At 35.7% G+C, this 24384-nt stretch overlaps 4 protein-coding genes across 4 annotated transcripts; 2 read left to right on the top strand and 2 right to left on the bottom strand.

Moving 5' to 3' along the window:
- Positions 1-1424: 1424 nt before the first annotated feature.
- On the top strand, positions 1425-8935 carry LOC123708674 (synaptic vesicle glycoprotein 2B-like). Its single transcript, XM_045659497.1, has 11 exons — positions 1425-1495; positions 1672-1677; positions 1768-1833; positions 1905-2067; positions 2140-2261; positions 2646-2884; positions 2955-3106; positions 3216-3330; positions 4365-4651; positions 4969-5096; positions 7561-8935. Exons 1-11 carry the CDS (start codon positions 1441-1443, stop codon positions 7617-7619), a joined length of 1392 nt encoding a protein of 463 aa, XP_045515453.1. The 5' UTR covers positions 1425-1440; the 3' UTR covers positions 7620-8935.
- On the bottom strand, positions 7894-11953 carry LOC123708675 (spore coat polysaccharide biosynthesis protein SpsK). The gene is made up of 7 exons (XM_045659498.1): positions 11848-11953; positions 11503-11676; positions 9692-9897; positions 9229-9382; positions 8868-9136; positions 8578-8790; positions 7894-8462 (listed from the first exon to the last, which is right to left on the bottom strand). The coding sequence occupies exons 1-7, from the start codon at positions 11894-11896 to the stop codon at positions 8409-8411; spliced, it is 1119 nt and encodes a 372-aa protein (XP_045515454.1). The 5' UTR covers positions 11897-11953; the 3' UTR covers positions 7894-8408.
- Positions 11954-12933: 980 nt separating this feature from the next.
- On the bottom strand, positions 12934-17554 carry LOC123708762 (BTB/POZ domain-containing protein 17). The gene is made up of 15 exons (XM_045659631.1): positions 17249-17554; positions 17032-17172; positions 16681-16778; positions 16314-16395; positions 16084-16203; positions 15870-16006; positions 15528-15644; positions 15260-15372; positions 15012-15181; positions 14397-14501; positions 14216-14320; positions 14047-14135; positions 13870-13965; positions 13708-13786; positions 12934-13490 (listed from the first exon to the last, which is right to left on the bottom strand). The coding sequence occupies exons 1-15, from the start codon at positions 17327-17329 to the stop codon at positions 13431-13433; spliced, it is 1593 nt and encodes a 530-aa protein (XP_045515587.1). The 5' UTR covers positions 17330-17554; the 3' UTR covers positions 12934-13430.
- A 3316-nt stretch (positions 17555-20870) lies between these two features.
- Positions 20871-24241, top strand: LOC123709083 (FK506-binding protein 59). The gene is made up of 8 exons (XM_045660193.1): positions 20871-21250; positions 22222-22364; positions 22513-22633; positions 22764-23153; positions 23321-23592; positions 23666-23776; positions 23854-24006; positions 24123-24241. The coding sequence occupies exons 1-8, from the start codon at positions 21049-21051 to the stop codon at positions 24144-24146; spliced, it is 1416 nt and encodes a 471-aa protein (XP_045516149.1). The 5' UTR covers positions 20871-21048; the 3' UTR covers positions 24147-24241.
- Positions 24242-24384: the final 143 nt, after the last annotated feature.

Raw genomic sequence — 24384 nt, 5'->3', positions numbered from 1 at the left:
ATTTAAAAAAAATATTTTCTGAACTTAAAAGTCCAGAACTCTTTCTAAAAACTATCAGGAACTATAACTTTTGTGTGTACTGCCAGATCTCTAATTGTTTTGTGCTCTGCTGGTAAATGCTCTGCTAACTTCACAGACACTCAATAATACACATAGGTACAAATTAAAAAAAAAACTTATAACTTTTACACAAAAATAAAGATGTTTAATTATTTTTAATATGTGGTGTTTTATTATATTGTTACGGAGACGGGTCGACTGCAATGTTTCTAGATTTTTCCACTAGTTAGAGAACTTTTCAGCAGGCTGAAATATGATTTCTGACCGTTTCAGGAGAGGCTCAATCACATATTAGTTAATTGTAATTTCCATAAAGTTACCCTAGTTTTCAGGAAGCTGAAACATTTTTTCAGTCAGTTTCAGAACATGTGTAGTCGAGTGGTGCAGTTTTCAGGAGACCCGTTTTCAGGCGTTTTCAGGCCTAGTTATACCCCCTTGATGAAGGAATATTCTAGACCGAACTTTCTAGGTGTGAGACAAGGACGAAATGATATGAGAGAGAGAGAGAGAAGATCAGAACTTTCTCGAAACTAGACGAGCACTCTAGAACGCCGTACGACAAGGACGGAGCAACGTGCGAAAGAGACAAAGAGTGAGGAGGTTCTAGAATTGTGCAATCGCTACTCAGTAGCAAGCCCGCCAAGAAAGTTCTCGAATATTGTTTAGAATTATTCCCAGGGATATATAAGCGAGCCGAAACGCGACTAGTCGCCTTTAGTTTTGAATGCGATTACACGAGAGGAACACCGAAGCGATAAAGTGCGAATAAAGTGAATACAAGTGATAAAGTACAGTGTGAAGTGTGCATAAGTGAAGTAATTAGTGACAGTTTTTGTGTGTTATAAGTGCATTTCTGCAATTAATTTGTGCTCATAAATTCCTCATTGATTTTTCAAGAAATAAACCCTTGAAGAAATCTACGGCATTTTCTATCCGATCCCCTAGCTCGTAACAATATGCTAACTGAAATCCATATTTTTGTGTTATACAGGTAAGTACTTCGCCAACTTCACAGACACTGTACCACGACATATAAGACTTACCATAAGAGATCGATATTTGTACTAAGTTTATGAGAACTACCTGTGACCCTCGTAATTTCGGATGTTATGTAGCCGATAGCGGTGTAACCTTCCCTGATGGGTTCCTAAATCAAAAGGTTTGGGTAAATCCAACACAATAAACTTCTCGGCTTATAATATTGGTGTAGGGTTAGAGCAATTCTGTAGAAACGTTATTCTATGATAACAACAATCTTTAGTACTATATATTAGTTTTACCTTTGTCTTGAATTCTATATGTATCTATATTATGAATAGTTCATCACAACTATTCAATGCGGGTTAAGAATAGTGAACAAGTTGTCTAAAGCGAGTAGCCATGGACGATATTACAGGCGAAAAGCTAGATTTTGAGGAAGCCATTAATAAAACTGGTAAGAAGTTTTAATTAACAACAAGCTGGTAGCATAATATTTATTAAGACTACATCGAATCTCAAATTAGTACGAAATCTTTTCTCATAAGTCGCATTTTCAATTCGCATCGTCAATTTGTTTGTTTTATGCCTTATAGGCGTATAATAAAATGCGTCTTTCTTTTACTATTTCAGGTTTCGGTAAATATAATATTTGTCTACTAATTTCTTGTTGCCTGTTGATTTTGGCGATGTACATAGACATATTTGGTTTCTCCATTGTGTTACCAGACGTGGCTTGTGACATGGGACTTTCGACGAAGCAACAGGGTCTCCTCTCAGCGATACCACTGATTGGTAAGGTATATAATATGTAACATATATATCTAGTTATAGTAATGGTCAATACAATACATTATCTTCACCAGGAGTCATGATTTCTTCATATGTCTGGGGTCTAAGTGCCGACACGATCGGACGGCAGAAGACGTTGTTGTTGGCCATGCCTGTGAGCATTGCTTGGAGTTTAGCAGCTAGCATGACGCCTACGTACACTTCGTTGGCAGTGCTCAAACTAATGTCAGCTGGTTTGTAAGTATTAGCAAGTATTTGCGCTTTCAACTCCAATCAGTACTCAACTAATACTGTGTGTTCGTTTTTAAGTTCATCATCAGCGAATGCAGCTGCCTTTGTACTTCTAGGAGAAAGTGTTCCTTCTGCGTACAGAAGCAAATTTATGTTCCTTATGGCCAGTGCTACTATGTTTGTACAGCTTATTATAAGTAGTGAGTTAATTATGTTAATAATATATTATGTTACCTATATTCTATTCATACATCTGCTGCAGATCATGAAAAATGTAGACGTAAGTCATATTAGATTCATTATTATATAATACGCGATATTTTGCATCACATACCTATATTTACATACATCTTACTTGCTTACTTGTATATCAGATACACTATTGTGTTGTTCACATAATATTATTATTTAAATAATAGAGTATCTTTGTAGTATAGACGTGAACATGGGCGGTCTTACTGCATTAAGAGAATATTTTGCTTACTAAATCGGAGCATATAACAGTTTTTCATAATATTTACAATAATCGTATTGTAAAAATAAATTATACAAAATATTAACATTTATTTAATTCCTGTTTTTAGTTGTCGCACTTCCCATTCTCCAGCTTACCTTCAGCATTAATATGTCCTTGATTAATCTGAACTACCGACCCTGGCGTCTACTCCTCCAGCTAATGACATTGCCAGGGATATTTGGGACTATAGGTATTATGATGGTGCGTGAGAGTCCTAAATTCCTACTTAGTACGGATCACGAAAGGGACGCTATAGACGTGTTGAAAACTATACATATCTGGAATAAGGGATCGAGTGAATTCAAAGTAAGTATCAACGCCCGTAAGTAATTCATATCATTCGTAAGCAAGTGCCTAATCGTAATTTTTCTTTAAGATATCATCGGTACACCTTCAGGAAACGATTACTACATATTCTGGAAATTCTGTTTGGAAAAAGATTTGGAATCAAACGGCATCCCTGTTCAAACCACCGCTTTTAAAAAACTCTCTGATACTTTACTATATTTTACTCTGTGCATACATGACGTAAGTGATATTTGCTTTAATATTCTTTGGTTTATTCAATTAAAAGCCAAGGGTTAAAAATAAAAACGTATTACTATTTCGAATAAAAATGAATTCATTGTTGTATCAGATCGACCGGCTACACAATGTGGGTGCCAACAATGACAAACGTGTATTTTAATGGAGAAGATAGCGATGGCAAAACTTTTTGTGAAGTGGCGAGTAAAGCTGCATCTCAAAATTTGGTATATTCCGACCTTTTCCCTTTATTGTTATTATGTCTGAATACCCCAAGTTACTCTTATCTTAAATTTAGTTTTTATGAGGGTGATCCAAAATATTTGAATTCAGCCGATCGTCACATTTTTTGATAGTCACTTCTTTGTTTCACTCGTATTATGCTGGACGTATAATACGAGATTTAGATATACGTCGCCCGAATTGGGGGTGGCTAATGGGAGGTAGGGAATAGGAGGGGTAGGGTTATCACCCCAACCACGCACCGGTAAGTTAAATAATAAAAAAAAATATTAAAAAAAATCTAACGTAACCTAACTAACAATAGATATTAATAGGTTTTTTGGACAACTCCGTTTTGTCCTCAATTTGTAATTTTATAGCGAGTGTTTTCTCTCGTATTGTGCCCAAACTAATATAATTTCTCTAAATCTTTATGACTGACAATTGTGTACCTTTCTGCTTGCTAAGGATACATCGTAAAGAGTTATGTAGTCAGGAATTATTATTTTAGTATAAAATTGTGTATTGACGGCCACCGAACCGTTCTTTGTGGTACAACTATATTAATTGAAATTAGATGAAGCAGAATAGTTTTTTTTAAACAAATAATTCGTTAATGATAGTGAAATTAAGATTTAGATCTTTAATAGATACAATAAGTTATAGTGAACCGTTAAAGCAAAGTTTCCATGAAATAGGCAACTCTTATGAGTTTATAGCTCAATGTTTATCTAAATTTGAAGAGATACATTAAAACTTAAATGAAATCAAAATTAAGTATTCAACACTAATTGCTATACTATTATATAATATACAAATTATCTCGAAGTGTCCAAGGCAATATTCAAAGGCCGTAATTGCTACGTAGTTTGGACTGTACGTAACGAGCGTGCACGTAGACGCGGCTGACGTTCGCTACGACTCCGTAACGGCTACATTAGGTCAGTGTTACCTTCCCACCATTACGGCGCAGCTTTATTCTATCTGAGCACAGTTCTACTTCGAATTAAAATGACTTTTATAATTGTTTCTTTTTCAGACCACTGATTGTAGTACTCCGATTCAACCTACGACATTATATGCCGTCATGTGCTATTCTGGCATGTCAGGGTCGCTAAATATACTTCTAACATTCATAGTCGGGCCACTGGGTAAAAAGAGGACAACGTTGTTAGTCTTTCTCATCGCGATCATAGCCGGTGTACTGCTTCTTTTCGTGAAGCAATCGATAGCTAGTATTGGACTGTTCTTCACGTTTCTCTATGTGTCTTTAATATTGGGAAATGTAAATACATATTTAGTGGAATTGAATCCGACACAATTAAGGTAAATTTTACATCTACTAATTAAGACGTTATTAATCTTACGATGTGCTCTCACCCAGATTCATTTGTAACTAAATAAATCAACCTTGTTTCTGGCTAGCAGCTGTTCGCTCTCTATGCATATCCAAAATGCTAATCATACTAATGAAAATTATCTAGGATATAAATATTTTTACAGAATTCTGAGGTCATGGGTTCCAATGCCACTTTTTATAATTTAAGGATATAGTGATATCCTTATACTCCTATATAACTAGGTCCTAGAGAATTCAACTCGTAATTCGCAACATAATTTAAGATACACTATGTTTTTTATAGAGCAATGGCGACATGCTTGTCTGTAGTTGTGGCCAGAGGCTTTGGGTTCTTCAGCGTTCAGCTAATCGCGACGTTGTTGTCTGACCACTGCATCCCAATGATTGGAGGATACATCGCTCTCGTTACAAGTGTGTATAGCATAATAATATAACTCTCTTAGATTAATCCTAGTTAAATAGTAAGCTTTTCGTCAGTCGTTCTTAAAGTCAAAAATATTTAAAACTTGCGGACTTAATTAAAACCTATGTGATGTCTATCTCAAGTAATCTTAAAATCTCTAAATATAAAATTCTGAGAATCAGCTACAAGAATATTTCAAACCCTTCGAAAAGGAGTGTCCAGTGTTTTATTTTTTAGACAAAACTTTTTGTTTTTATTTTTTTATGCCACATCATGCAAAAATAAATACAACCCAAAATTTTCACTCCTCTTTCACCAACTCCTGCTTTTTAATAGTAATTGCAATCCTTTTATAATTTTGTATCCAGCTCGATAATATCAATTATTATTATCACTTGGTAAGTTATCCCCTCCATGTGTATACGGTGTCAGTTCTTACCCAGTAAACAGCACGGAGTAGGGATGACAACGAAGATGGTCTCCTATTTCTCTCAAACAATAAGCTTTCTTTCACTCCCTCTACAGTTTCTGGCTAATATAAGTGATTAAGCGTAGCGTTAAACATTTTTACTTTATATTTATTTATTTAGGAAACAAAACAGATACATCTCTTTACAATAAAAAGTAAAAAAATAAAACATAAAATTATCACATTGGATAAGTATATTCACAAAAAATTTCACTGATAAAAAATAAGATACAAAGCAATACAATATATTCTCAAGTAACTTTATTATTTATTTATTAATAACTAATATTATTAAATATAATTATTTATTAATAACTAATAAAATTATGAATTGTGAGTGTAATTCGCACGATCAGTTAATTAAGTGATTTACTTAACCTCTAAAATACTCATCACTTGTTGTAAGCTCCCGCAAACAACGGCTAATGAGTTGTAAGTATAAATTATTTTATACGTCTATTATAAAATAAATTATTAATATAATAATTTACATCATTAAATAATTCAATCAGTTGTATTTATGTGCGTTTTGGTATTGTACAGTGAACAATGCCAATAAAACGCAAAGGGGTCAATTTGAGCCGTGATAAAACAAAATAAATCTAGAAGCATTCGAAATAGAAGAGGCCCAAAGAACCGAAGATCAAGTTCAGGAAGAAAATATTGGAGCGCCTGTGAAAGTGGCGCAAGAACAATCGTCTAGATACACGAGCTGAACGCAATGAAGTCATGAGATTAGAACAACGACAATCACACCGTTTTACTGTCAATAGTCGCAGAGCAAACAAAGATCAGCAACGCTAACAGGCACACCGAGCATTTGTAGCTAAATCATTCCTGCATCTAGCATTCCCGGATGAGCCCGATATTTAATATTATGCTCATTCAAAAATGGTGGACAAAGTAAAACTGGATGCATAAAATCACCGACTGATTTCTGAACAATCATTGAATCGCAAGATGCTCTCATTGGAAAAATATTCCCCGATGTACACACGAATCAAATAAATTTCGATTGGCTAGCAGAAAGAGCAATTTTCGCGGCAAAAAATGTGCACGTTGACATTTTGAAACTAAAGATACAACATTATTTGAATTTGGTATCATATAGTCTATTGCTATAGTTTGCGATGCCACTGAAGCTGTCAATAGCTATGTTTTATTTATTTATTAATTAACAGAAACCCGGTTTGGGTAATGGCCTCCCCTCCAAAGATACCTATTTCTGTGTTTACTTTAATAATTGATTTCTTACTCCCTTCAATGTTCATGTTGATGAAATTCCCATAATATCACAGTTAATTTTACTTAAACATTCTTCCAGTTCTAATAGTCTGGCGTATGATTACAGGGGGTTGACGTTGTATGTTATAATATTTAGTTGGCGGCTTAACTTTGTGCGATTTCACTAACTTTTTAAGGTTTATTTTGAGATTGAGATTTGTATCTTTGGAGGGTTTTGGTCGTAATCTACCAGTGTGACCCAGGTTGGAAGATTTCTTATGTTTTTAATTGAAGTTCATTATTTGACATATCGGAGGGAAGAGTATTATTGTATTTTTACATGTCAAGAAGTTCAACATGCTTGGTTTTATGGCACCTTTGTGACACTGTTTGACCTTGTAGGTTTTATTTTTGAGCCAGACTGTTGTTGTTTATTCTTTTGTGTTTTAATTTATTGAATATGAATATTCTCAGGGCATATGGAGAGATTACGTTTATTCGCTATGTTCCTGTTTCTAGTATTATAAGTTGATCATACTGTATTATGGCAGTATTTAGTTTTTCTCTCTCATTCTTTATTTGCTCGTGTAATTCTTTCAGTTAATATATCACGGGAATGGAAGTCCTCTTATGTAGAATCATGTTTAATTCTCTTTATTTTTTGTAAGGCTCTCGGTTCAGTGTTTAAATGAAAGTATCTTTCATAAATTCAACCAACATATTTTCAAGGACATTTAGACTCGGACTTGTCAATGAAAGTGTTTTTTTTTATATTACAGGTGGATTACTGATAGCGATATGCTTACCGGCAGACAACTCTCCAGGTGGAAACAGTTAAAACATTATACAATTTCGATAATGTTTAATCAAACTAAACTAAAACTATAGTATCTTGCGAAATTAAGATTTTAGTCTTTAATTTGACTTTATCAGAGATAGAAAACTGTTAGATCGTAGCGGCATCTTCAGTGGAAGTACGTCATACTCTGAATGGCGTCACTAGTGTTTCCGATTGCGGAATCATTATCATGCATACACACGCCTATGCTTTCTCTGAATGATGTGAATCAATGATGTGGGAATTCGCAAAGAGTTTAGATAAAAAAAACATATGAATGACTCAATTTTTTATTGCGCAAAAAATGTCACACCTAGAAACTCTTACAACGAAAAATAAAATAGAAGAAACTTCGTTTCATAAATTTACCAAAGGTAATTAACATAACAAGCATTTTTTCATAATCATACGAGTCGAGCGAAAAATACACAACTTAAGCTATCGATATTACATAAAAGGTAAGATTCGGAGACACGACCGAAGAGGGCGAAGGTCACTGAACAATCGCGGATAAGTACAAAATCTCTAAAAATGTCTAAAATGTTAAAACGTCTCTGGAAGGAACTGCGTCGAGCCAGTCAGCGAGGTGAACGGCCTTTCCAGTCTTCGATAAAATCTATAAATGATGTCGTTTAATGTCAATCTATCACAGCATCCAAGTGGTCATTAAGGAATTTCGAAAAATACGTCTCACGAGCTCCTTCGAAGCTACCGATGACGATGATGACTCCGCCGGACGGCACGGTAGCGGAAGGTCTCGTCACAGGTTTACGTCCCGACGCCTCGCGGTCATACGAGCAGCTCCTTCGGGAACAGGTTCATGGAAGCGTAGTCCTGCAACACCTGCAACAGTTTATCGATCTATTGTCGAGGCGAGTCGAGTGAGTGTCGTCTCGGAACCTCCCTCTGTGACGACACACACGCACGCACGCTCGAATCGATAGAGAGACAGGATCACCTCCAGCAGTCGGTCGACCGTAGGCTCGGGCGCCTCCCACGGGAGCAGGTCCCGCAGTTTGGAGCCGTCGAGACACAGCTGCTTGTTGAGCAGCAGCTCGGTGCTGGCGAAGGGCTCCAAGGGGGAGTGCTCCAGGTTGTACTTCCGGCAGATCTCCGCCCACGCGGTCAGGTGCTTCACGTTGGCCTCTTCCGCCACCGAGGCTATGTCGTTCTGAAACGAGGTGTCAGCCTCAGAGCCGGTCCTCGGAGACGTTTCATCGAGAGAGAAGCGTCTCGAGAGAAACTCACCTTGGCCAGTGAAGATATAGCCTTTCCGTAATAATCATGATTTATCTTGAATATCTCGGCGACCATCTCCGCCAATCTGCCCTGGGAACTGTTGGCTTCGTCTACCGCGTTGTATATTTGCCCCTGGGCTTCGGGCAAGCTGGACAATTTCCATATCGCCCGACAGAGGTCGCGGACGTGTACCGTGTTCATTTTGAGGTCGGCCGTCCATAGAAGCTTCATGGTTTCACCGAGGTGTTTGTAGATTCCACCATATAATAGACGGGGTGCTGGAAATTATGGACAATCTCTGTAGTGAAACGGAGTGAAGTAGAGAACTTAAATCAAACGAAATCCTTAGTCATAATGGGGAAACTCTTACTGAGACTCCGCCTATCTCCTATGCCATAGACAATAGCAGGTCTTATGATAGTGTAGTTGAGTTCACTCTCCAATTTCTTCAATTCCTGCTCAACTTTGCTTTTCATTCGTCCTTCTACTGTCCATGGATCCACGGGGCCGTCTTCTTTGTGTGGCTGAAATTGTTTAGAAATAAATGAATAATACATTTTATATTAAGAGATATATAAAGGCTATTTCCTATTTTCTTGATTTATCATTCGCTTATTTTGTACGCATTGGATGTTGCTTACTGCTTGATGACTCAGTTAAAGGAAGGAAAATCAAACCAATAATAGTACATTATTGACATGCGTCTGAAGCCTGTTTCCACCATATTGTTCTATAGGCCAGGCTAGATTGAATTATATGCTAGTATAATTGTGATGTTATTCTAATACTATGAATTGTCTTCACATTTTCCTAACATATCTTCATCCACAAACCTTATCACTGCTGTACATTTGACCACTAGATATTTCGATGAGGCGGTTGACTTTCATTTTCGCACACTGCTTGGCAACATTGACACTGAGGGTGAATATACCTTCCGAGTAGACAGCTTCAGTCTTTTCAACCCTTGTTTCACCTGCACAGTTTACTACCAGATCCCATGGGTCGCCATCCGATTCTAGTGCTGACGCGCATGATGCTGCAACAAAAAATAGACAGTATATTATGAATGGCATGAAAGTATAATTATAAAAAACTTATTTAAATGATATTGAATTTTTTTAGTCAGAATGCATAACTAAATTTGCATTTGCTATATAGTTAGTGACATATTTTAAAAAGGCAAGTTAAGCAAGGGCTATGTTCTTTACAAAATGTAGTAAGTTTTTAAGAAAGTAAATGTAAAGAAGTAACAAAGATTAGTAAGTAAAGTCACTAATATTTATAAACTAACCTATATTTATTTACTAGACTTGTGAATATAATGTGCAGTCGGAGCAGATATGAATAGGCATTGTTGTAGGTTCACACAATTCAATAACTTATGTAGCCATATTGTCTACCACCTATTGTTTGTTGACTCATAGAATTGCTTAAGGAATAAAATTAAAAGTGATTCAATTGCATGTGCATACACATATGCTGTATAGCATTGATAAGAGATTTGATATTTGACAGTGTCGTCTGTAGTAGTTAAGGACATTTTATGTTCATTTAAAGATTTTAGATTTCTAACAATGTTTAATCTTTTTCAAAGAGACCTTGCTTTATTTATTTTATATTAAGTTAATAGCAATGACCATTTTTTAGAAAAATAATTTATTTTCCACAGTGTGTTTACTATTACTATATCTTTCTCATTGTACATTTTACTGTCAAACTGTTCTAATATTAAATTAAGTTGATAACATTTATTTCCTGTTTGTTATCATATGCTACTGCAGTTTGGGTAATCAATAGAGATAAAGATTAGACCACTCTGCTTGCCTCTTTACTACTGAAATTTATAATCCCAGGTTTTCCCTATTTAAATAATAGCATATCTTAAAAAAGCCTTATGAGACTTCAAAGGAAGGAAATGAAAGTTTCACTGGCAGAATATGATTAATATCTATATGTATTGTTAAATACAGAAAAATTTGCAGGTTTATAGGGCATAAATAACTCTTACTCACATGGCTGAGGGAATAATCCCCTCAGTTTAGGGATGTATTGATTTTCAAAGCCCCTCGTTCATTCATGCAAATAATTCAATTGGGTGTTCAAAGTAACTTCAATAAGTATTCACTTCAGTAATCAATTATAAAAGTATGAGCTATTTATCACAATGGTTAGCACATTAATAAAACTGTATATATTTGTTTGTTAAGTGGCATAGCAGTATTTTCATATTTTATTTTTCAAATAATGTCATTTAAGTGAACAAGTAGCAATAATTAATACATAATTTGGTTTATTTATATTTATTTGGCTGTGAGTCATAGTGATAAGCTGTTATCACTCATGCTAATGACACTTGTTTTATAAAACATAAATATACTTTTTTAAACCTACTGAACTCACATAGCACTTACATTTGAAAAATTTATATAAGCGCTGATGTCTAGACACCAAAGGTTTTTATATGAGTATGCTGAAATGAGATACTTTTAATCGTATTACAACACGCTAAATCTAAAAAAAACTTTTTGGAAACGCTTATAATTTAAATAGAGCATTATAAGTATGTTGAATGTTGAATAATTATTTGGAATTGAATTGTATAAAGGGAAAACATTGAATGAGTATAAAGTGAAAAACTCACCAGGATTTATTAAATTAGCACTCTTATACTCGACACGAGGATCTTCAAAACATTTTGTGTGCGAGGGATTGAGGAAAGCAAGTTGCGGCGGAGTCTTGTCCACCACTCGTAGCACCGTGACAAGGTCATTATTTATGAGGTACTCAACCAAATTGCGGCCAATAAAGCCGCACCCTATGAAAACATTCACTTTACAAAAAACACTGTAAAACTTAGGTCACCCGATGACTAACCGAGAGACCGTTACTGATTCAAAAACTTGACCAAAAGTATAGAAAAAATATAACTTTTCTTAGTTACAATTGTATTAAATTTATCTTTTTGTAATAGAATAATCGAAATTACCTCCTAATACAACAGCTCGAATTTTTCTATTATCATCGGCAGAAGACATTTCTCCAGCCAAATCCCACCGGTCACAGGTGACACTTACAAGCAAACACAATCCACTACTAAAAATACTAAATGTACCAGTGTTGCCAGATGGTCATGGCGACGTACCCCTAGATTAATTTGATTTTACCCCAGAAATCCCCTAGGATGCCCTCACCAAGCGGGTGGTGGCATGGGCTAGGGCGCGATTCTTTAACGCGGCGGTCATGTTGGGATTATTGGGAAATTAAACAAAGAATCTGTAATAGAAAATGGATTGACAGGTTCAAATTTGATTCGTTTTTTGGTTAAACGAATATACAATTAGTAAGGTTAACCACACAGATCCAATTTTTTACGATGTGTTCGTACTTAAATTTAGTCCCAAAATCAGGAAAACTGTATTTGGCGTTTTTTTGTAATGTCCCCTAAAAATCCCCCGAATATTCTTTCCCCCTATTCTGCCCCTAACTCAGTTGAGAAACCCCTAAATCTAGAGAGAAATCCTCTGATCTGGCAACAGTGAAATGTACCTACACTTAATGTTGGCTATACTTAAATTTTGACAATGACTGCAACACTTTGATCATTTTTGGTGGTTGACGTTTCTATAAGCTAAAACTGTCACTTTCTTGGTCAATAGCAGTTGCGATTCTCATAAATCGCGCTAACTAGAGCTCAGCGAGGAAATTATCAGCGGCACTAAGTTAATCCATGACACTCATTGTTCATTTAAATTTTAATATAAGAGAAGCTCAATTTTATTTAGGAAATATTCTTTGATCCAGCAAATAATAATTTTATTTAAGTGTTACAAAAACATATTTTATGCTGCTTTGCTCCTATATATACATAATAGCGAGTAACTTAGGTATTAAACCCATGTTACTCGCTGATAATGTGCAATTGATGAAAATTAATTAAACCTTCCTCTAAATATTAGTACACGTATAGTAACTTAGAACTTCAGTTTGTTTTTACTATATCAGGAATAGTAATAATTTCTCTGACATAAGTTCCGGCGGTGGCGATTAACAATATTAAATAAAGACACCAAAATCAACTTTAAAATGTATTATTTTATGTTAACATTACAGTCGTAAAGTAGAATTAGTTATTGCACATTAAAAACTCCTAATCGTCGCGTCACTTGTCAATTATGTATTCAGAATAAGTCCGAAATTGTCTTTGCCTTTGGCACAAATTTGTTCAACCACTCGTGTGAAAATATAACTTATGAATCCAAGTCAACTTCCAAAGTCAAAGAATATCGTTCTACATTATGCACACATAAAATCTTATTTCACATATAAGATACAACCGTAAATGTTTTGAACACGAATCAATTTTTTTATAGAATATCACTCCCAGTAAGTAAATAGTATAATTACATAACACAATTTCAAAAGTATGTATACGTAGCTCCGCGGCTCAGACGTAAAAAAACAAAATAGCTGAATCTTCTAAGTGATAAACGCTGTGGCTTTAACATAGTTCGACGCGGATATTGCTATCTCTTTCGCTCGGTATATGTGCGAGCGAGACGGAGCTCGCGGTCATCCATCCGGCGCAGTGACGTGGCAGAAGTCGGTCAGCGGCACGATCACCACTTGGATCTGAGAAATAGGTAAATGGCATTCGTTCTTATGAACACGTTTTAGAAATCTATCTATTTATGACGCGCTTAACGCGATTTATATACTGTGGTGTGAATGAATTTAATGAAGGTACACTGGCAGTTTTTGTTATTTCAGACTAGTAGTCGAATCGAATTGCCAAAGTGAATATTTTGTTTAATGACTATATTCGGTGAAAAGAAATAATTTTTCTCACCCGCAGTTGATCTCTATTCGGGCCCAACAAATGCTTGGGCTCCGGTGCGTCACAATTTTCCGTGCATTTCAAACACCGCCTACGAAAATACATAATTATATTCTCTTTGACATTTAAAATTGAAAAGATTTTCTCAATATACGACTAATAAACTCTCGTCACCCCGAGGGTTTGTTAAGCGGCGAGGCGGCCGCGGCCGGCGTGTAGAGCGGCGTGTTTAATTCGTCGAAGTCCAAAGCGCCATCTACGTTCAGGACCCTGCAATTCCCGATTTCTTTAGTTATTCCTTGTTCACGTTTGACAATATGCCGAGTGAAAGGCTAACGGCGGAATGGAGACCTGTTTTGTGATGAGAAGCGATGAATCCTCTCGACCACGGACGCGACGTGTTCGACGCCGTTTTGTACGCCCCACACGAGCACGCCCACCTGAAAAGCACTTTCGGTTTAACCCACCTACCCAGTAGGTGTTCGTACGTGGGGCAAACCGGACGGACGAACGGAGATACCTTGACCCTGACGTCGTCCTCGCAGTCGAAGTCGCAGGTCGCAGGGTCGGGGCAGCTCTGACACGTGATGGAGATGCGCACCGTGCGGAGGACCACTTCCGGGACCTAGAACCGTTTTAATTTTTTTTTAACTTGACAATACTTCAGCATTCTACCGCTCTGAGAGAAAAGGAATCCTCACATCGTAAGTTCCGGACCAGGCGATGAGCATACTCTTCTTGAACCAGACCCCCTTCGGGTACAGGTCCACCGTCCACTCGTTCAGGCGCTCGGGCGCTACGTCCACCTTCGAACGAATGCTCTAATACATTTCGCTTACTTTCAATGAATAAATACACGAAACGGAGCAAAAAAAAAAAAAGCGGTAAACGCACACGCGCATGCCCCGACAATGTTACGAGTTGAAATCATTTCTTACGCCTTCAATTATCTGAATGAGATAACACAAAAGACGGCGAAAGGTCGTCTCAGACAGAAAGCACTTTTTCTGATCTATGAAAGATTGTCGATATTACAAAAAATATAAGTTTCAGCCTATCCTCTCAACCGCACATAATAAATGATTGGAAGCTACTTAGTGACGGATTTACCAGCAGACCGAGTGGATTGGAGCCTAGAGCGGCAATTTTAAGGGGCATTAATTTGCATAAAATATTATTTTTATCGATAGAAATAGAAACAATAAGTAATGGCAGAGCTCAGTAGGGGCGGCAAAGGTTTTGGTACAAATTCTAATTGATGAAAAGAGAAAAGTAAAAATCTTCATACGCGAAGGCGATAGACTAGAATCACATACCACGCTGGGCCGCGTCGAGAATATGAACGTACGCGTGTGATAACAGGGCAGCGAATGAAAATTGTCCACGCCGAGAATCGAACCCCAAATGTCTTCCGTGTAAAGCCGAGGAGTGAACAACATACGGCCGTGATCACTCTCTTGGATCTCGGCGACTCGCTCGTTTTGACCTGTCGACCACCAGACGTTCTCCTATTACATATATTCTGAAGATCCTCGACGGACCGCGGACATTGCAGCCAACACACCTGACTGGTAGCTCATCGCGATAGCCATCTGCTCCATGAAGAACTCCTTGTACTCCTGCGTCAAGCTGCACAGTAGCAGCTTGGCCAGCTGAGATGGGCACATCATGGGGAACCTGGGTAAATCTTCTACTTTTAAATAGTCAAACATTATTTTATGAAATATCGCAAATTCATTTGCCGCCAATTTCAGGCGACATGCAGGTCTGTCTGTATGTCGGGAAATAAACATCCACGTTGATAAGTCAATTTAAAAGTACATAATATGTACCTAATGTGTGAAAAGACGGTGGTAACTAGTGTCTCCCAGTGCTGTTTCCATTCACAAGAATTTTCCTCCGAGTGGCTAAACCGTTGTTTCTGCTGGTGCAGCCAGTCCACTGTAAACCTATAAGACAAAATAAATTCAACTCTGTCAATATATTTTTGGATTGTCAAGCTATTGTGTCGCTGAGAAAAATATTTTAAATTAACTTTTTTCTTCATGGCTAGATCAATTGTATACAATTTTACTTAAAAACTAAATTTCTAGACTCCAATGTGGACTCATTAACCTGTAAGACTTTTAAGACTTATACCGATAAAACTTTTTTAATTTCTTTTTGATTCATACCGATACAAACTGCATTCATTATGCAAAACTAGATCACTCTGCTGTAGTAGATGCAGCAAGGTTTCATCCTCTAGCTCTGAAAGATCTGCATGAGACCACACCCATTCCATGTTCCATTTCACAAAATCTAGACATGCCTGAAAAGCAACATATTAAAATTGTTTTGAACTTGTGGAAATGATAATAATAATCGAAAAAGCCAAACACAACACACCTTAGCAACATTGGTATGCCCGCACGCCATTGTGTACTGCATCCAATTGATCACTTGTCCCTTCTTGGCAGCCAATGCTATGTGTTGGGACATGTACTCTAGACACAGTGACACTAAGTCCTAAAATTATAAGGTTACAAAATGTACACATGTTTGTTTGTCAATGCTTCAAAAGAGCAAATTAATATTATTTTTATTGTGCACATTTACACACGGAACAAAATACCTACCTTAACATTATATTTGTCAGCCAAAGACAGAACAGGTAATACTGAGTTGTAAGAAATTTTTATTTGCCCTGTATAGAAATACCTGTAATAGAAATTTATTTAGATATTTAGCAGTTTCCCATTAATATATTAAGTAGTATGTGTAATAAGTAACAAGCCTTACTGACATAGTGACTAACCATATGTATTATTTAGGGTTTTTTCCTAAACAAGAATAACATTATTATAATTTCAGAACTAAGAATAGAAATTGAGATGTAATAATAGAATATTGTTATATCATATAGTTATTTCTACACACAATATTAAGATTTCAATACTCTTATTTCTTTTTTAGCGGAATAAGTCACAACAATTTTAAAATTACTTCAGAAAGTGTGGGAAGACTGATGCAGCTGTGGGTGTCTCCTGCAATACTATCTTGCTTTCACGCCACTCATTCCATTCTCTGTTCATTAACATTACCTTTAACAAATAAAAATGTGTTTATGGTTTTCTTGGTATTTCAAATTCAAGTTTTTATGATTAAAGTTCTGAGAACTTTAAATTTTAACCACAAGGACACAAGTTCCAAAAAAGTAAATAATATAATAACAAATATTTACTTTAGCCAATAGGCTAGGTTTTTCCTCTATGTATATCAATCAGTGAAAAATGTGATGGATGGATTAAGAAAATCTGATACTGTCTAATCTTAATGGAGGTACACAAGGTATACCTGAAAGACTTCACTACTAGCACACAATATCAGCCTATGAGCTGAATAATCAACGCCTCCCACTTCAAGTACTAAATCACTCATTAACTGCTCAGCATACAAATTTGCAATCTTGAGTAGAACACTCTGTGAGTTATCCACCTGAAAGATTACTCGTCAAAATTTTAAAATATAACACATCTATCGTAAATATATCTTTTGGACAATTAAGTAATACCTCAAGATCCTCATTTTCTATATAATCACTTTTTTCCGAACTGGTGGACGGTTTCGGTCCATCCACAGTGAGAAAACTCATATTTATAATTTGTTTTGAATCATACTCAATTAAAGATTTTTTTTTATTCTTATATCAAAGTATAATATCTAGAATAAATATGAAAATGATAATTGATTAACCAGAGTATACTAAAGCTCCATTATTACTAAAATAATATATTTTAATGTTTTCTTTTAATAGCTCCTCGTCTCGTAATATTAAATATTAATATTTAATTCAATTTACAAATCTGAATGTTCTAATTTCAACTTATACGTCATAAGAGACTTGCGTAGCAGATGACATCTGACACTCGTATTTATTTCTTTATCACGTAGACGGACTATGGTATAGACCAGACATCAGTGTACAGTGTGTGTGATAGCAAATGATCGACATAACTTCTAATGTAGTAGTAAAAGGAATAGTGAGGCAGCCAGGATTGGGCGCCGTGATAATTTGGCGCAATTCAAATTAATTTTTTTGGGAAAAAAGTTAGTGTTATTGTTAAAACAGAACAGCAGTTGTGTTTCATTTTCACTAATATTGCAAGAGTTAACTACTTACGTGTATAAAAAGTGTAGGTATCGCACGTGGTTGTAAAAACGTTGTATTTTTTTTCTTTTGGAAACAACTCATTAAATAAACACTTTTTAAACGGATTGAAGCTATGTATTATTATTATTAACTTATAACTATTTACATCATTTTAAATTTTTTTTTTCGACTTTTCGCGTGCTTAACAGCGTGCGTGGTCACGGTGACTCATTTCAATGTGTCTTGAGCATATCCGGGCATTTTGAGTTGGATGCCAGTTTAATCTACCCGTACACTCAGTCCGTTTATTATTTAAATACCGTTCATTCGGAAAACTGAAAAAAGTGGAAAATTGATTTAAGTGCTGGTAGCCCCAACCAGTTATAATCCAATTATTTACAAAAACACGCAGTGTGGCAACTACCTACGATGTACTGAGGTAACATGATTCGCAATTTAGTCGGTTAGTACTGAAAAATATGTTTGCAATTGTCGTATTCACAGTTTTAATAAATAAATAAAACCCGATACGCACATAGAGACAGAAAAACTGATACTCTGTTTCGATCGCACTTAAGTATTTCACGTTAATGCCTTCGCTCTTTAGTTATAATTGTTACTTTAGAATATCATTTAGTTCTATACTCTATCTACGCTTTATCATTATATGGCGAGTTTCAGAAACGATACATATCGCGAGGCATGACTTATGTCAAAATTTAATGCATTGTGACGTACGGGAGTCAGTCTTAGCGGTAAGTGCAGTTTCTGAATCTTGTCACACAACCATGCGATTACCTGTTTATCGTATTATAGGTATGAATATCATAGAGACCGTTTAGAAAAATATGTATACGGAAAGCTTGTTGTGGTTGCACCATGGACAAAGGAGACAAGAAATATATTCAGTCAAAACTTAGTTTTTATTTTGGCATCCCTCTATTTTCTCTTAAATATTAACGTTGGAATCTACCGTCTACTATTTTCTATCTGTCCATGAATTATTTGTACTATTTATTACTGTCAGGCAGACACCAAACTATAGATAATGATGACAACTTAGGTGAAATTCCCCCAAATTTAAGGAGAAACAAGATGCCTTGGGGTTATGTAGGAGGTACATTTATTTAGGAGAATTTTTAAGGGGCTACATTATACAAGAAATTTAATTTTATTAATAACGCACGATTCTATACAAATGTATAAAAATATACTGTATTTGAAATTACCTTTCAAATAAAAACTTTAAGGGTTTTTAACCGATATTTAGGGGTATTTGATGTTGGTTCTAGGGGGAACATTCTGTAGAAGTTGGCATCACTGGACACTGCTATTACATTTGATAATTGATTATTGATTCAAAAAGTAAAAATAAATATTACTATAATAGCATTTATGGAATAAACGTGATATTTCTGAGATTTAAGTCATAATAGTGATTGATAACATTATTTGCCTTAGACTTTAAGTTTGTTTTTTCTTAGTTCCATAACATGTATAGAAGAATGTTGACATTAAAGAAAAAAACGGTCTTGTTGTTATCTGCGTTGTCGGCAAGCAGCTTCATAATTTATCAAATGTATTTTTTTCTAGCAATATCTTCCGATAAAAGCTTTAGTAATAAAATTATCCCAGTTATGGACCACAAAAGTGTGAAACAATTAATACATGTGCGCTCAGATCAAGATAAATATGTAAATGAACACGGCGTGTTAAGAGGTGTATATTTTACTCAAGTTAAGGACTACAGGCCTAACTCGAAAAATCTGTTTAAATGCCGTAACACAGAACAATATGTACCATTTGAAAACATTAATGATGACTTCTGTGATTGTGATGATGGAACAGATGAACCCAGTACAAGTGCTTGTCCTATGGGAACTTTTTATTGTGATACTCAATTTCCAAAATCTTCAATAAATTCTATACCATCTGGAAAACTTAATGATGGAATTTGTGATTGTTGTGATGGCTCAGATGAATGGTTATTAGTAAACAATCATAAGTTAGTTAGTCAAAGTCAATTAAACAATTTAAGACATTATGTGAAACTTTGTCCCAATTTATGTATAACAATTAGATAACACAATAATGAATTTCAAACTCTTATTATAAAATAAACAGGTTTCCATAAAGTATTTTATAAAAAACAAAACGGGATAGCTGATAATGTAGTATTATCCTTATGATGTTATGGAACTGTTATCATTTTGTAAATAAAATGATGGTATTTAAAGACTGATTGATTATATTACATATGTGATGAATAGTAAAACAATGTTATCAAATAATTTGTTTTATTTCATTACAGTTAAATATATCTTAGCTGTTTGAAAAACCCGACAAAGTAGATTCATAATTAATCTATGTTCTTTTCTATAAAAAATAATATGAATAGATCAAGATTTATTTTAAGGCATTGAATTAGACATGTTTGGTAGATGCAGCTATTTTCTATCTTATTTTAAAATGCTATAATCTCTTAATTATCACATGAAGAGTTAAGTGTGCTCTTCCTACATGTTGGTTGAATAATAACATCTGGTAAAAGTTTAGCTATGGTATTATAATCAGTTGCCTGTTTATATCATTAGTTATTAAAGTTTCAATAGCAAAATTGGATTTCACCAATGTCTCTTGGTGAGGACTACAATAAGGATGTCTATAACTATTAAACTCCTATTCTTGGTATAACGTTTTATATTTATAGTTTTAGCCCAGTCATATTAGAGGTTTCACCTCAATTTTTTAAAACTTATATACCTGGAAATACTTGTCCTACCCTATGACCATTTCGCTCGCACTTGTGGCTTTTGAGACAACATTTAGAACGACAAAACAAAGTTGTATACCAATTTACAGCTTATTATCTTTCGAGGTTTACCCCTTTTTTAACTTAATACCATTGTTAGCAGTTGGCAGTTGGTACGAGAGAACCACACGGTATTTGTGTTCTGTTCTATGTCATATGACTAATGACATATATACATCAAGTGAAGGATCGCAAATCGTAAATGTCAGTTGTCGCTAGAGTTTTCCAGAAATATTTATTATTTATGCTTATGCTAATGTTCTCTACTCTTACGCGCATTGCGCATTGAATAAAATTTTATTTGACTCTATTAATTATAATTATTAACGACACGTGCTTCAGAGCTTTAGATTTCCAGGTATAATTTTCAATAGGAAGAAATAATATAATATTTTAGCAAACAGCAATCATGACTGTTGATGAAGGAATCGATATAACTAAAGCCGGCGATCGTGGAGTTTTAAAAAGAATTATTAAAGAGGGCGAGGGAACTGATACGCCAGGTGCTGGATGCCAGGTCACCGTACATTATACTGGTACTTTATTGGATGGTTCTAAATTCGATTCGAGTAAAGACCGCAACGAACCTTTTGAATTCAACCTAGGAAAAGGTAAATAAATGTAACAGTACTAGCATGTCCGCTAACCTTCTATATTACTAACCTATGTAAAATATGTAAAGTCAATTAATTGTCAAAATAAAAATTACATGGTATTGCACTTGCTAAGAAAATTGCGATTAATTTCTAATAAATTTGACTTAAATTCCAGTGTTATTTTTGGAAAACTATTGGTAACAATAATCAATTTACTTATTCAATCTTATTTTACTAATAATTTTATTATAAGTCTCTGTGTAAATTATCAGTTATGACCTTTATAAAGAGAGTAATAATCCAAATCTATCTGTGGTGCTAAAGTCATGGTCTCAAAATTTTTTAACATGATTTGATAACTGGCAGCAAATTAATTAGTGTTTTAAAAAGTTATTCTTGATGTACCTACTTAAAGGAATATATTTGGAGTTTGATCATCTTCAAAAACCTATAACCTAACTGATCTCAAATAAACTTATATACCAACGTTATGATAGATACACATACATTTTAAGTCTTATTGGAAGGATTGTGACAGGAGTAGTATGTGTAATATACATTTTAGTGTGTATATACTAAAAATTCCTATACTGGCTATGCCTATAAAGAAATCCATGTTACATCTCCGAATTTGAACCAGAATAAACAAGTATATCTATATGGTGTTATCACTAATGTTTAACCACTATCTTTTATCATATATTTATAAACTGTGGGAACACATATTTTGTATTATATTAAATTGTAATAATGGTCATAACTTAGCTATATCACATTAATTTAAAACAACATTCAGACATGCATGTGCATATTGTAACTACAGTTGTTAGTAGACAGATGTTTATGTTTATTTTATAAAACCATCTTTATAATTATGTCATCAATCAAAAATTATTAAAGAATTAAATACAATTGGCACATTTACCACACCCTTACTTACCTCTACACAATCTATTTTTATAAAATCTAAAATGTTTAATTTCTAGGCACTGTTATAAAAGCATGGGACATTGGTGTAGCCACTATGAAAAAGGGTGAAGTCTGTGTTTTGACATGTGCCCCCGAATATGCCTATGGTGCCCAAGGAAGTCCACCAAAAATACCACCAAATTCGACTCTGCAGTTTGAGGTACATTTGCAATTGAAATATTTATTGAAAGAAAATCAATTTATATTTCAATCAGCAGCTTCTTTCATGTGTCAAGCCAAAGTTTCTTACTTTATATATGATATTATATCATGAAATAAATCACATCCAATTTCTATGATTGTAACAGATTGAGATGATAAATTGGAAGGCAGAAGACTTAAGTCCCGCCAAGAACAAAGGTATTCTCCGGCACATTATAGAGCAGGGTTCTGGCTCAGATTATCCCAATGATGGATCCCAAGTAACAGGTACATTATGGTAGTAAAATAACCACAATTATGTAGTTTTTTTGGTGTATCAATTTCTCTAAAAATCTCTTTAATGATATAATGCCTGTAGTGCATAATTTTAACTCTATAAAACATTAATTCATTTCAGTGGAACTCGAGGGAAAGTATGGTGATAAAGTTTTCGATACTCGTACCGTTACATTTACACTAGGTGAAGGGACAGAACACAATGTGTGCGAGGGGATCGAACGGGCACTTGAAAAGTTCCTCAAAGATGAGAAATCACGCTTGATAATACAACCAAAGTATGCCTTCAAATCGGAAGGAAATAAAGAGTTGGGTGTGCCACCAAACACACCCGTGGAATACTTGGTGAAATTACTCAGCTTTGAAAAGGCCAAAGAGTCCTGGTCTATGGACGGCGACGAGAAGTTGGAGCAGGCCAAGCTTGTGAAGGAAAAGGGGACAGACTACTTTAAAGGAAATAAGTATCTGTTGGCCATTAAGAAGTATAAGAAGGTGGTGTCACTCGTAGAAGGTAAACCGGGGAATCAAAAATATCCACTTGTTAGAAATGTATTTATACAATCTCAGATTTAATTTTGTGCGTGGAGTCCTTCGGGGCGGAGACGTACCTGTCGGCTCTCTGCGAAGGAAGACGACCTCAAAGTCGGTCAAATTTTCAATTCGAAATTAAATTCCCAGATATGCCGGAAGACACGTCCGAATCGGAGGAAAACAAATCTCAAGCGAAAGAACTACTCATATCGGCGCATCTGAACCTGGCCTTGGTCCACCTGAAGGCGTCTCCTCCGCATCACTACGAGGCCAAGGATCACGCGACTAAGGCCCTGAAATTGGACGGAAAGAATGTGAAGGGTCTCTTTAGACGCGGACAGGCTCTGTTGGGCATCGGAGAGGCGGAGCGGGCGATGGAAGACTTCCGAGCGATCGTCGAGATGGAGCCGGAAAATAAGGTGATAGTCGAACTCCTAGTTTGTAATCTGTCCTGACGGAGTATCGTAACGCTACAGACCGTTCATTTGTCAGGCGGCAGCCAAGCAAGTGCTGCTCTGCCGAAACACCTTGCAGAAGCAGAAGCAGCGCGAGAAGCAGATGTACGCCAACATGTTCGACAAATTCGCGAAACACGACACGCAGGTATGCTATAATCTTCTTACGACAATGTTTTGTTTTTGAACTTATCTTCTAGCATATCATTGACGACGCATCCTCAGGTGGAGAAGGAACGCGCCGAAGCGGAAGTGGACGTGATAGGGGAGAAGGTGGGGGAGTGGGGCAAGGGAGAGGGGGAGTGGACGGACGAGCAGAGGGACCGGAAGCCCACCGATTTCGAGAAGGAGAACCCCAACATCCTCCTGCTGGACAAGGTTTCCTCTCGTTTCTTTCTTTTCTTAAAGCTGAATAAATTCCTACTGTTTTATTGGTGCTCGACGGAGACCCGTCTCCGGCTACGTCCGTCTTTAATGGAACTGTTCACTTCCAGGATGGACAATTCGAGAACATGTGAAGTGTCGGAGACGACGGTCGACGAAAGTGAAGTTAATACGTTAAATAATAAAGTGCAATTATTGTTAGTAGAAGAAGCACAGACCTTTACCAAAACTATTGTCTACTTTATTTTTTGCATCTTCTTCATGCGTTTCCCACTCCACCTTAGAACGTTAGTTGGTATCTTTAGTTGACTGAGTTAGTCTCGGTTAACTGTTATGGGCTGTTCTCGGCGAAATGGATTTCAATAAAACGTG

This window comes from Pieris brassicae, chromosome 4, assembly GCF_905147105.1.
Source record: "Pieris brassicae chromosome 4, ilPieBrab1.1, whole genome shotgun sequence".
Taxonomy (NCBI): Eukaryota; Metazoa; Arthropoda; class Insecta; order Lepidoptera; family Pieridae; genus Pieris; species Pieris brassicae.
This window is presented reverse-complemented; position numbering and strand designations above follow the sequence as displayed.

Excerpts from the sequence above, each read along its gene's own strand:
- LOC123708674 (XM_045659497.1), top strand. The coding sequence starts at position 1,441 with ATGGACGATATTACAGGCGAAAAGCTAGATTTTGAGGAAGCCATTAAT. Across the intron at positions 2,068-2,139 it reads AAACTAATGTCAGCTGGTTT|TTCATCATCAGCGAATGCAG; the intron begins GTAAGTATTAGC and ends TTCGTTTTTAAG. Across the intron at positions 3,107-3,215 it reads TTACTCTGTGCATACATGAC|ATCGACCGGCTACACAATGT; the intron begins GTAAGTGATATT and ends TTGTTGTATCAG.
- LOC123708675 (XM_045659498.1), bottom strand. The coding sequence starts at position 11,896 with ATGTCTTCTGCCGATGATAATAGAAAAATTCGAGCTGTTGTATTAGGA. Across the intron at positions 9,137-9,228 it reads AGGAGATAGGCGGAGTCTCA|CACCCCGTCTATTATATGGT; the intron begins GTAAGAGTTTCC and ends CATAATTTCCAG. Across the intron at positions 8,463-8,577 it reads CGGTCGACCGACTGCTGGAG|GTGTTGCAGGACTACGCTTC; the intron begins GTGATCCTGTCT and ends AAACTGTTGCAG.
- LOC123708762 (XM_045659631.1), bottom strand. The coding sequence starts at position 17,329 with ATGAGTTTTCTCACTGTGGATGGACCGAAACCGTCCACCAGTTCGGAA. Across the intron at positions 14,136-14,215 it reads AGGACGACGTCAGGGTCAAG|GTGGGCGTGCTCGTGTGGGG; the intron begins GTATCTCCGTTC and ends AGTGCTTTTCAG. Across the intron at positions 13,787-13,869 it reads CCGCTTAACAAACCCTCGGG|GCGGTGTTTGAAATGCACGG; the intron begins GTGACGAGAGTT and ends GTATTTTCGTAG.
- LOC123709083 (XM_045660193.1), top strand. The coding sequence starts at position 21,049 with ATGACTGTTGATGAAGGAATCGATATAACTAAAGCCGGCGATCGTGGA. Across the intron at positions 23,154-23,320 it reads GGTGGTGTCACTCGTAGAAG|ATATGCCGGAAGACACGTCC; the intron begins GTAAACCGGGGA and ends TTAAATTCCCAG. Across the intron at positions 24,007-24,122 it reads ACATCCTCCTGCTGGACAAG|GATGGACAATTCGAGAACAT; the intron begins GTTTCCTCTCGT and ends GTTCACTTCCAG.